Source organism: Baudoinia panamericana (assembly GCF_000338955.1).
Source record: "Baudoinia panamericana UAMH 10762 unplaced genomic scaffold BAUCOscaffold_10, whole genome shotgun sequence".
Lineage (NCBI taxonomy): Eukaryota > Fungi > Ascomycota > Dothideomycetes > Mycosphaerellales > Teratosphaeriaceae > Baudoinia > Baudoinia panamericana.
The window spans coordinates 561949-573001 of NW_006911266.1; the positions used below are offsets into that span (position 1 = coordinate 561949).

Sequence of the window (11053 nt, forward strand, 5' to 3'; positions counted from 1 at the left end):
TCAATTGATGACGCTACACTGCGCTATCTGGGTATCTTATGCATGTCTCAACCGCCATCGATGCTCTGTGCCAGTGACCTTAGCCGCCTCGGCCTGTCGGCGTAAACTTCGATCGCGCTCGTATCTGAGCACCGTACTTGTAGAACAAGATAGGTGCAGGCAGAAACAGTACACATAGAAATGCCAGGATCGATGTCGCCCATGGAACTCCCAATTTGCTATACATTTTCGTCGCGAACAAGGGGAAGACAGCGCCGAAGATCGAGCGAACGAAAGTATTGGCGGCTATAGCCGAGTTACTGTAGAAGCCGTAGCAGTCCTGTGAAGTTGCGTTAGCGTAACGATCCAGTCTCCGTCTCAGGTGTCTTTTGCGAAGCGCGGTGAAGTCATGTGATGTGAGGTTCTCCGGAAGCTTGCTCTTCGGGTTGCCCAAAAATGCGCTCCCACTGCTCTTTCCGCCGTCCCATTGAGGAACCGAAAGTTCAGCATTGGGACTGAAACCACCTAACTTAGGAAGCATCGATAGTCGCCGATGCTAGCATAGCGCTAAGGGGATACTTACGATGATATAATTGATGCCCTGCCAAAAAGTGACCAGGCAGCCCATACCAAGGAACGCCGTGGCAATCACTTGCGGCACCCAGCTGATGTTCGGGGAGCTCGTCCATGCAAACCAGAAAAGCGACACAGGGAGTATAATGGCTCCAATGATCATTGGAGGTAGTCGTTCCTCGGGTATGGGTCTTCCGTGCTTGATGTAAGCGCGCTTGAAGTTGGTTGCGGTGCTGTAGGCCATCAGGGCTGTGCCACCCATGATGCCAACGATAAAGGCGACGAAGGGCAGGGCGGAGACTCCTAGAGACCAGCCGCGCTCGATGTGGAAGGAGTAGGGGTACTGTACTTTGTGTTAGTATAGCGGATTCAGGCAGCTCTGGCGGAACTGACCGCTTCGAAGAGCAAGTATATAACTCCGTAAAGGTAGCTCATATATGCCGTAAGTAGCGCCAGAATCGGCTCTTGCACGAGCATTACAAACGGTCGGATAAGGTATACGGTCGTGATAGTATGCGCGGTGATTCTGTTCTCGTCGGCCTTGGCATGAAGCGCCCAGTTCTTGGTTGTATACCGCAACTCCTTCGCCCGTAACTGCAGGATCCTTGCCGCAGACGTCTCAGGAATGACCAGTAGTCCTATTACGCCGAAAAGGCCAGCCATGATGAGAGTGAGCCAGGCGGTCCATCTCCACCCGAGGTAGCTTTCCGTCACGAAGCCTCCCACGATCGGTCCAGCGACCGGTCCACAGAAAGCTCCGGCAGCGAATGCACAGATGGCGTACGCTCTTTCAACAGGGTCCCACATATCGGCCATGGCTCCACCCACTACAGCTAAGGGCGCCGATGCCGAGAAACCGCCCAGAAAGCGTCCCAGCATGATTGTTTCGACATTCCGGGCAACAGCCACGGGAATATTGAAGATGGCGAAGGCAATGTAACCAGCAAAAAGCGGAACACGGCGTCCAAAGACTTCGGATGCTGGGCCGAAGGCTACAGGACCGAGGACGAAACCCTAAGATGAACCCTACATCAGCGACGTCGTTGCCTCGCGCTTGCGTATGAGGAATAGCGCTGCACGCACCAGCAGAAACAGCGCTACGCCAAGGGTGGCCGTGACCGAGCCTATGTTGAATTCAGTGCTCACCGGCTCGATGGCAACGGCGAAGATGGAGCTGGAGAATGTGACGACAAACGTCATCATCGCCATCGACACAGTGATGGCAATTCGCCGCCGAACACTCCAGTTCTTGGGATTGCCTGGGTCATCTTCACCGTCGAATTCGACAAGATTGGGGTCCTTCTCCGGCAATGGTGCAGAAGTTGGAATGTTCCGGTCTGCTTGCTTCTCGACATCATCTGAAGCTTCGGCGGCCTGCATGTTGATACCTTCCTTCTCGTGACATACAGGTTTGTCGATTGTGTCTGTATTGTTCACATTGTTCGCCCTGCTCCCTCGTTCGGAATCCAATGGCTCGCGGAGGTCTCTTGGGTCGGCTTGCTTGTTTGTACTAGTCTCCAGAGACATCGCAGGCGACTACAGTAGATGGACGTGGAAACCATACAAAGCACAAAGAGAATGCGGAAGAGGGAGCATTGCGCTATACCTACATGCTTCTACTGGCTGATCTGTGGATACCGCTTGCCAGTGTCGTGGTTGCGGTCGGCTTTAAGCTTGTTGTCTCCTAGAATGCCCTGTCTCCGTGCCGAGAGCCGACCCTTGCGGCGTTCCATCGAATGCGACAAGCTTCAGCTAAACCTCGTTTCGTATTATGAGAGAAGCTACACATCATGTCGTACTATAGAATGCTAGAGTCACTCCGTGTTGGGAAGACGCTGGCATTCGAGTCATATTGCTCCGGTGAAACTTGCCAGGAAGCCTCGATCGCAGATCATCCAACATTCTCAACAAGGGGCAGAATCACACGACTGTGATCGTCCATTGAAGTCGTTGCTCCCTGCCAGACACGATGCTGCGATATGCTGGCGGCTTAGAAATGCCACAGCGGATGAACTGTGATCGTCCAACTATACAGACAGCCTGTAGACCTCGCTGTGAGCTTCATGTTGCACAACCTTTCCAACCCTTCACTCCCGAACGCACTCCTTCCACGCCACTAACGCTTGCTCTCCATAACTGCCAGGCGCTGGCGTCTGCGCTTCGATAGCCTGCGCTAGAATCTCCAGCCCAGCTTCATAGTCCTGCCGGATCTTCTTCGCGAGTTGCGGCTGCGGTAGGTCTCTACCAAGAATGTTCTCGGCGAGCATCAAGCCGTGCCAGATTGGGACGCCGTGTAGCATCTCCATTTGCGGGCCTGTGGGTGCTGGGGCACGGGAGGGTGGCTGCAATATAATTATCAGCATGCGTACATGTTGAGCTAAAAGGAAAAGAAGGGCGTCTCTTACCTGCGCGTGCTCCCCAATACAACTCAGCAACCTCTCGGCGTACATTTTCACACTGCCATCCTCATCCTTGCCGCCACCGTATCTGTATGCAAACACAGCCGAAAGCTCAAGGAACACCCCAACCACCTCCGGCCGTGTGCGTGGGTCATCCTCCCTCAACACCGCGCCGCCTCCGTGCTGCTCACTCTCCAACAACAAACCTATCGCTCTCGCGTGCTTCAGCGACTTCGTCACCGCCTCCTCACTCCAGCCTGCCTTTTGCGCCGCGTGATGCATTGCCCACACCACATTCTCTAGCACATCCTCCTGCTTCAAGCTCAAGCCGGTCTGCTTGGATATCTTCAAGCAATGTATCACAATCTCTAAATGTCCAGCCTCCGCAACTTTTCTAACAATCCTGCCCATCCTCTCCTCCCTCACATCCCTCTTCTCATGGCCTTTCGACTTACTGACACCCTTCAGCGCCGTCAGCAGCGCGGTTAGGTTCTTCCAATCACCCCCATACTCGTCTCTCGCACCCTTAGACATAAGCTCGAGGGCGCGAACGAAGAGTTTGTTGCGGGAAGGAATCTCCTTGCGGCGGTCTATCCATGTTAGAGGTACTTCTTCGTCGCCGACAAGAGCGGTTTGAGGATTGTCGAGGAGCTGTTGGCGGTATTTCGTGCCGAAGATAAGACGACGTTCGGATTTGTGCAGGTTGGCGGGGATAAGGTGCTTGTTGCGGAGAGTGAGAAGGATGTCGTCGAGTTCAGGGGTGGAGGTTTCGGCAAAGGTTGGTAGGCCGTCTGACTGAAGTATTAGCGGAGATTGGTAAGAGGTGATGAGGATGGCATACGGTGCTTCGCTCTTTTGCTGGTCTGAGAGAATGCTCGGTGGGTCGCTTGCCGTGTCTGAGACTGTGCAGCGCGTTGTAAGCGTAGAGCACAGCGAGTGCATATGCTGGCCATTCTAGTCAACCACTCGACCAGCTAGCCGACGGTGTTGCTCTATGTCAGTGATAAAGAGTGAGGAAGATTGGTGCAGCATTTGGCTCCCTAACCGGCTGCACCACCAGAGTCTTGGCTTTGCCGAGCGCCGCAAAACGATCCATCTCCAGCTCGACTATTCTCCCACACGCAAACATTGCACACCACGTGGAAGCAGACAAAATGTCACTAGTCGCGTCACCTCTGCGGCCACTCAGCTACCTTAAGCAAGCTGTACGACAATGCCGCAATGAGCGAGAGCAATGCAGACGATACGCAACAGCAGCCGCAGTCCAATATCCTTCGCTACAGACTCGCTACCCTCCACCCTCGCCCGGCTTTCGACCCTCACAAGCCATTAAGCAGAACCGTACGGGTGCCCAATGTATCTGTCACATGACTTCACTAACGTATACATACGTGTATAGGCAGCGAAGAAGGGATGAAGCGCATCCCCGTCGTGCCTCCACCCCGCTCCACTGCCAAAGCCTGCCCCGACCCCATCGCAACCCTCACCCAATCCCAGATTGCCGTCCTCGACCCCTCCGGCGCCCGCACCCGCCTCTTCTCCCCGGCCAACCCCGACCGCCTTCAACCCGGCGATATCCTGCTCGTCCGTCTCCGCACCGGCGACCCCGTCTCTGGCGTTGTCCTTGCAATCCGACGTCGCCATCAACCCATTGACTGGGCCGTCTTACTCCGTAACCAACTCACGAGAGTGGGCGTGGAGATGTGGTTCAAGATTTACAGTCCGAATGTGGAAGGGATGGAGATTGTGCAGCGCAAAGAGCGGAGGGCAAGGAGGGCCAAGTTGTACTACATGCGCAAGCCACGTCATGATGTGGGTAGTGTGGAGGGTCTGGTGCGGCAGTATATGAGGCAGAGGATGGGTGGGCCGATGGCAAGTAGGGATGCCAAAGGGAGGGATGGGAATAGTGGCAGTAAGAAGAATAATAAGCGTGGCAGAAACTAGGCCTGCTGAGCGAAGCAAGAATGGAGCTTGCTAGGCTCGTCTAAGAGGATACGGGTGATGGCAGCACCCTGGCCGCGTCAAGAATATATACACTGGTGGCAACTCCGAACTCTTTCAGCACCCACCCTTAAGTCGGGATGCCACTTTTCGGGATCTCCACGATATTCGGGCTGTCCGCGTTGAAGATAGTCTGCGCCAGGCCGATGCGATTATGGTCAAGATCATACACCACATACGCGCTTCGCAAGAAACTGTCGCCAAGGATGGTCGGCAGCCCACTTCCATCCGCTGCTCCATATAGTCCGAACTGGCACATCTCCACTCCGTTCAGATTACCGACGTCCTGCAACACCATCTGAGCCAAGTCGACGCTGACGCTGACGCCAGTGAAGTAGAAGACGATGCTCAAATGGTACGGATTAGCAACATTGGCGCAGGGAATGATTGTATTCCCACTTGTCGAACCCAGCGGATAATACATCGCTCCCACAGCGCTCGCAATTGATCCTACGACTCCCGCCGGAAGGACCGTCAAACCAGTCCCCGTGTCGAGCGCGGCTTGCAGAGAGTATCCACTCCCTGTAATACCTGGACCATTACCGATGGACAATCCAGTCACTTCGACCATAGGCTGGAAGTATGTCACACTGCCGTCGCTGTTTGTCGTCCCGCCCACCACCGGCACGGTATGCAGTGGTGCGACGAACTTGCTCCGATCTAGCCCGCCGAATAGAATTGTGCCGGTGGCGGAGGAGAGCGAGTCGAGCCAGAGACTGTAGCTGTTACTCGCGATCAGTCCATTCGCAGCAAGATTGTGGTTCAAAGTCGGGTAGTTTGCCGGCCATCCTACGCCAAGCACACCTTGACTGATTCCTGACCCGGACGTGGCCAGCACGGCGAGCTGCGACGGAATAGACACGCCAGAAAGGGATGCGGTATCGTAAAACCACGTCCCTGTCACGCTGGCGCCGTCGATGAAGCCTGTGGTAACGCTCTGTCCGGTATTGGAGAATGTGGCGCTCAATGCGCTGGTAAACGCTCCAAGGACGGAGCACAGGATGGCGAGGGAGGTGCAGAGGGTGGAGGTCGAGGATGGTATGATTAGACCTGACGAGCCGGTGTCGAATTGTAGGGTTTGCAATTGAGGTGGGGTGCCAAGGGAGATGTCGATGGAGTAGGATGATTTGCTTGGCGACTGGAGGAGGAGTGCGCTGATGGAGCGGCGGGAGAGATCGGATGAGGAGTTGGTGTAGAGGGCTGTCGGGATTGTGATATTGCTCAGAAGATCGCCGGCGGTGGTGTTGGTGAGTAAGGCGGAGGCTGTGGCGTTTTCGTCGGCGGGTTTGTAAATGGAGGCTTGAAGGACACGCTGGGCGGATGTTGTCGCTGCTAGAGCGGCGAGAGCGAGGAATGTTGTTGAAAGCATCATGGCGGGTCGATCTTCTTGGTGGTACAAGTCGCAATGAAAACAATGATATAGCACACAAGATAGCGTTACAGGCAGCTGCGGGACAAACGAATGACTATGAAGTGAACGCACCGAGCCTATGCATAAAGAAGGAGATAACACTGAAGTGAAGAATGCGACCAAGACTTTACTGTCCATTTTCGATCAGCTCACCACACCCTACACTACGAAGACGGTACATATCGCCCATGTAGTCGACTTGCAATGATCCAATGAGGATGTATGGGCAGGGCAGGCTAGAACGGAACCGCAAGCCACGAACCGAGGCAACCGTTGCTCCCCACTGCCGCTAAAGTGCCACGAGCGTTCCAACGGGCGTGGTTGGCTCTTTGGCTTGCCGAGACAATTTCATTGTCAGCGAGAGTTTGTCTGCTTCCAGACTGGGCACACTCTTTGGCAAAAGTCAGCTTTGTGAACATCCCGTTCGCAGATGTGACGAGCCTTGGTAAGTTCCACTTACTCGCAGGCACTTTCCAAGGCTACATCAGTATTTTCAACAACCTAGCTTGTTACGGATATAGAGTGGCTGTTAGACTACAGCTCACTTCTGTTGCACGAACCAAGATCTACGACTGCAGTGGAATGAGATTACCGAGTATACCAGATCTGCTCTAGTTGATTTCCAGTTTGCGCTCTGACCTTCTACATAACCATACGAAACTTGAGCGCGTCCTTTTCGACAATCTCCTTCTCCCTCGCCATCAACTCAGGCATATCCCAGCACACAGCGACGAACCGACCAGCAAGCCAGTCTCTCTTCTTACTGCCCAAAAACGCGAAAGTATCGCCAACCAGTTCGGGAGTATCATTGAGGAGATCTATGCAGACTGCGTGTCAGCCCGAGCACCCAAATTTTCGGAATCTATATGCTTGGCTCACGGTGCATGTTTGAAGGTATGTTCTTGGCAAGCTCGGTGAGCATTGACGCTGGATGCATAGAGTATGCTAACAATCCCTGAAAGATGGGTTAACGTTGTGGTTCCGTCTCATACGCTGTCTCATTGTGTGTCCCGCTCCCTAGCGGGTTATATCCGCACAAGCGCACTTACCTGATCGCCGTAATCCTGCATCAGGAATTCAGCGAAGCGGACGACGGCAAATTTCGTCGTTTGGTAAGAGCTCGCACCCGGGGTGCAGATGTGCGCGCCCAGGCTGCTAATGGCGACGAAAGTCTTGTCGCCACCGCAGCGCAGCAGCAGAGGCAGGAAGGCCTTGGCAAGCCAATAGGTACCGCGGATGTTAATCTCCCAGGCATGCCAGTAATCAGCCTCGTTGCCCTCAAGTAGCGGTACGAAGGGTGGCAAGAGCCGGCGTTGCTGATTACAATGTCGAGCCGGCCCCACTCGCGCTCGAGTTGCTCCGCCGCCGCCGCGACGCTTGCTCGCTCTTCCAAGTCGATAATCAGCACCGTCACCGTCGGCTCTGGGTGTCCGCTCTCTGCCGCCGCCGCCTTGACCACGCCAACAAGGTCGCTGACCCTGCGCCGCAAGCCCAGTCCGATGTGCGACGCTCCGGCGCGTGCGTACGACTGCACGACCGCCCGTCCAACGCCACCGTTGGCGCCCGTGATTAGCATCGCCTTCCCTTGCAGTCCCAGCTGGGCGAGCCCTTGGTGTCAATTGCTGGATATGTGTCATGGTGTGTCGTCCGGGTGAAATTTGTTACTTATCATGTCCGTTAGTAAGGGAGGGAGGGAGAGCAACTCGGTGATGTTTGAGGGACTTCACTGGCTTGGGACGCTTTATACGCCTGAGAGAACGAGAAGTCATGACCGGTTTCAGCCATTGTTTCCCGCTACGGGGACCTTGTCTCTTTCAGAAGGACGAGTTTCGTGGATGCGGATTGTCTGTAGGCCAACGAGAGTTCAATCTGCATTTCCCCGTCTTACCTGAAATCCGCGGCCTGCTTCCGTTTACATTGCTTCACCAAGAGTTGGTTTCACGCCGTGTCTGTGTCTTCCATACCGATTATCGGACTCACGCTTGCCTTATCTGCTGCAGACAAACCCTTTCAACGGAGATATACTGTCCTACTCCCGAGCACCTAAGGAGTTACTCCGATAAAGCCGCCTTCGCACATAACAAGTACAGTGGTGCCCGTTGGAAGCGTGCTGCTGCATGTTTGTTGTGCCTTGTCTTCTTTGTGCAGGACACGGACCGACGATGGGGAAGCTGTTGCAGGTGTAGAGGAGAAGAGTCGAATAGCATTACGAAAGAGTTGGTGCTCAATGGTCATGGCATCGCAAGACAAGGTGCCAATATTTAGCGTCGGGTCAGCCTTCTTGGCTTGCATGGAGACTTCGCTCGTATCCGATTCGGACATCGAATGAAGCACTCAGTAGACAGGAGACGAGGAGACAGTGTAGAAACAGGTCTTCGGTGCCGATCCATGACTTCGGCGCATTCCCTCCGCTGGAGTGGAAGTCTCGACCATGTTTTAAGTCACTGCCCCTCGCACGCCGAAGTTCTTACTTGTCACCTCGCCCTCGCTAATATACGCTATGGGCAGCAGGTACGGTGGCACCCGACCAACGAGCTGAGAAAGTGAATATGGCGGACATATATGTAGTAAGCGTATGCGGATTCCGCTGAGCCTTTAGACTTATCGCGGTTGAACAACTTCGCGTCCTCTCCCTCTTCCTCGTAACCAAAATGTGCCGGTATGCCGATCGATCGCACGTCCGGCCTGTACGCTTCACTGACATAGCGCAGCTGGTTTGCCTATATCTCACCCACGGAGCCGTGCCTCCTAGAAGATGCCTTGGTTGCCCCCTCAAACTCCCTAGCGCGCCAAGTGCATGACCACTATCTACCGGGCCTCATTGCGCACAACCCGGATAATCTTAAGGACTCCGACCATCTCACCACCGCTCGCAACAGTTTATACAACATTGACGGCCTCGGCGTCGCGTGGTACACCTCGTCAAACGCCGACTTCGAGAAGCCCAATGGCGAATCATGCGATGGCGTTCTCCGAGAAGGCTTGTTCCCAGCCGTCTTCAAGACCGTCCAGCCACCGCTCAATGACATGAACTTCCGGTCCATTTGCAGCAATACCGAGACGAGGTGTCTCTTCGCACACATCCGCGCGGCATCTGCGAGTCCTATCGTGGCGGTGAACAACCACCCTTTCATCTTCGGTCGACATGCCTTCATGCATAATGGTGTCGTTACTAGCTTCACCGCTATAAGGCGAGCAATGTGCGCGGAGATGGGCGACGCTGCGTTTGCGAGTATTCATGGCGGCACTGACTCCGAGCATATTGCGGGCTTGTACATGACCTACCTTACAGCCGGTGGGGACGTAAACTCCTTTCAGCGAGAGTACGCTGCAGATGAGATGGCACAGGCTATGCATCGTGCCGTCGCCACCGTCATCACGCTGCAAAAGAAGCTGCTGGGCGAGGAGGCAGCTCCCAACAGCCTCAACTTATGCGCCACAGACGGTACGAAGCTTGTCGCATACCGGTTCCGAAACCACGCCACCGAACAGCCGCCATCGCTATACTACTCAACCAAAGCAGGCACGACGTTGAACAGGAAGTATCCGGATCATCCTGATGGCATCGAGAGCCCAAACCGCTATGCCGGTCTGAATGTAGATGACCACGGCGACCACCTGATTGTCGCGAGCGAGCCGAGCACGTACAAGGCGGAGGATTGGGTGCTGATTGGGAAGAACCAGTGCTTGGTGGCGGAGTCGGGAGGGAGGTTTGAGGTGAGGGATGTGCCGTATGAGAAGGCTTGGGATGCTGAGGACCCGGCGGCCTGAGCAGAGGTGTAAGGATCGGTGGAGTCCTCATTTGAGGGCCTCCTAATCTCCCTCATACCGTCCTCTGCCCACAGCTGCGTTCTTACGCTCAAGGGTAGGAACGCAGCCATGAGTCCCATTGAGTTGTCCTTTCTCCGTCGCCAAGTTGACCTTCTCCCCATGCAGAGCCTTAGGAAGCGGCTGCGGGCGTCGTCGGCTGCGGCCTATGTGCGGGCTGGCAGAGTCATCCGAGGCTGCCTTCTCGTTGTTAAGGAGCTCATTGCGCTTGTTGCAACGAGCCTTGTTCGTTTTGGCGACTCCTGCTACGCTTGCAGTCCCTGCAGAGGCGAGTCGCCGTAAGTTGCCTAAAGGGAGTGGATGTCATGTCCATGAGCGGCTCTGGTGGTCTCAAGCTGCATCATCTTCGTGGCCGATGACACTACGCATTCTTCAGACTGACAATGACAAGATAAACGCCCCCGACCAGCAATACTTTGTACAGGAGAATTGGCCAGCAATACGACTCGACCTTTCCGACTACGAGATAGATCCTGGTGCATACAAAGAGAATGACGCCGCCGCCGCTGACGATCAGGAAGTGGAGCGGTGGCAGCGCACACATGCGGAAGACGACGAGGAGGCAACGTACGAGGCAGCTGGTCAGCTTGGCTCGCACGCCACCAGGGTGCCCTTCATGGATTTGTTCATCCAGGACTATCTTGACGAGTACAACACGAGTGCAATGACGAGTACCTAGAAGAAGATGTGGCGCACTCAGCTGTCTGGCGTTAACAATTACACCTTCGACCAGCGCATTATCTATACAGTCCACATCTGTACTCTGGACCCGGACTACACCTACACGCTTGACGACGTTCACAATCCCGACCTCTTCTGTCTTCGAACGGGCTCTCCGTCCGTTGCCTAGAAGTGTTTCAGT

At 54.8% G+C, this 11053-nt stretch overlaps 9 protein-coding genes across 9 annotated transcripts; 4 read left to right on the forward strand and 5 right to left on the reverse strand.

Annotated features, from left to right (window-relative positions):
- Positions 1-79: 79 nt before the first annotated feature.
- BAUCODRAFT_132876 (uncharacterized protein) lies at positions 80-2173 on the reverse strand (the record flags this gene model as incomplete). The annotated part of the gene is made up of 4 exons (XM_007680770.1): positions 1636-2173; positions 946-1566; positions 563-895; positions 80-535 (listed from the first exon to the last, which is right to left on the reverse strand). The coding sequence occupies exons 1-4, from the start codon at positions 2077-2079 to the stop codon at positions 80-82; spliced, it is 1854 nt and encodes a 617-aa protein (XP_007678960.1). The 5' UTR covers positions 2080-2173.
- On the reverse strand, positions 2172-3962 carry BAUCODRAFT_112632 (uncharacterized protein). The gene is made up of 3 exons (XM_007680771.1): positions 3793-3962; positions 2958-3742; positions 2172-2894 (listed from the first exon to the last, which is right to left on the reverse strand). The coding sequence occupies exons 1-3, from the start codon at positions 3902-3904 to the stop codon at positions 2640-2642; spliced, it is 1152 nt and encodes a 383-aa protein (XP_007678961.1). The 5' UTR covers positions 3905-3962; the 3' UTR covers positions 2172-2639.
- A 143-nt stretch (positions 3963-4105) lies between these two features.
- Positions 4106-4895, forward strand: BAUCODRAFT_150203 (uncharacterized protein; the record flags this gene model as incomplete). Its single annotated transcript, XM_007680772.1, has 2 exons — positions 4106-4292; positions 4351-4895. The coding sequence occupies 2 exons, from the start codon at positions 4106-4108 to the stop codon at positions 4893-4895; spliced, it is 732 nt and encodes a 243-aa protein (XP_007678962.1).
- Positions 4896-5046: 151 nt separating this feature from the next.
- On the reverse strand, positions 5047-6072 carry BAUCODRAFT_49084 (uncharacterized protein; the record flags this gene model as incomplete). The annotated part of the gene is made up of 1 exon (XM_007680537.1): positions 5047-6072. A coding segment is annotated over one exon (1026 nt), but the record flags the coding sequence as incomplete, so codon positions are not given.
- Positions 6073-6275: 203 nt separating this feature from the next.
- On the forward strand, positions 6276-6513 carry BAUCODRAFT_36447 (uncharacterized protein). Its single transcript, XM_007680439.1, has one exon. The coding sequence runs from the start codon at positions 6306-6308 to the stop codon at positions 6471-6473; it is 168 nt and encodes a 55-aa protein (XP_007678629.1). The 5' UTR covers positions 6276-6305; the 3' UTR covers positions 6474-6513.
- Positions 6514-7005: 492 nt separating this feature from the next.
- Positions 7006-7939, reverse strand: BAUCODRAFT_150205 (uncharacterized protein; the record flags this gene model as incomplete). Its single annotated transcript, XM_007680773.1, has 4 exons — positions 7006-7181; positions 7243-7318; positions 7413-7631; positions 7688-7939. The coding sequence occupies 4 exons, from the start codon at positions 7937-7939 to the stop codon at positions 7006-7008; spliced, it is 723 nt and encodes a 240-aa protein (XP_007678963.1).
- A 263-nt stretch (positions 7940-8202) lies between these two features.
- BAUCODRAFT_217006 (uncharacterized protein) lies at positions 8203-8768 on the reverse strand. The gene is made up of 2 exons (XM_007680774.1): positions 8344-8768; positions 8203-8283 (listed from the first exon to the last, which is right to left on the reverse strand). The coding sequence occupies exon 1, from the start codon at positions 8683-8685 to the stop codon at positions 8407-8409; it is 279 nt and encodes a 92-aa protein (XP_007678964.1). The 5' UTR covers positions 8686-8768; the 3' UTR covers positions 8203-8283; positions 8344-8406.
- Positions 8769-8850: 82 nt separating this feature from the next.
- Positions 8851-10237, forward strand: BAUCODRAFT_216965 (uncharacterized protein). The gene is made up of 2 exons (XM_007680775.1): positions 8851-9022; positions 9075-10237. The coding sequence occupies exons 1-2, from the start codon at positions 9015-9017 to the stop codon at positions 10132-10134; spliced, it is 1068 nt and encodes a 355-aa protein (XP_007678965.1). The 5' UTR covers positions 8851-9014; the 3' UTR covers positions 10135-10237.
- A 309-nt stretch (positions 10238-10546) lies between these two features.
- BAUCODRAFT_150207 (uncharacterized protein) lies at positions 10547-10870 on the forward strand (the record flags this gene model as incomplete). The annotated part of the gene is made up of 1 exon (XM_007680776.1): positions 10547-10870. One exon carries the CDS (start codon positions 10547-10549, stop codon positions 10868-10870), a length of 324 nt encoding a protein of 107 aa, XP_007678966.1.
- Between the last annotated feature and the right edge of the window lie 183 nt (positions 10871-11053).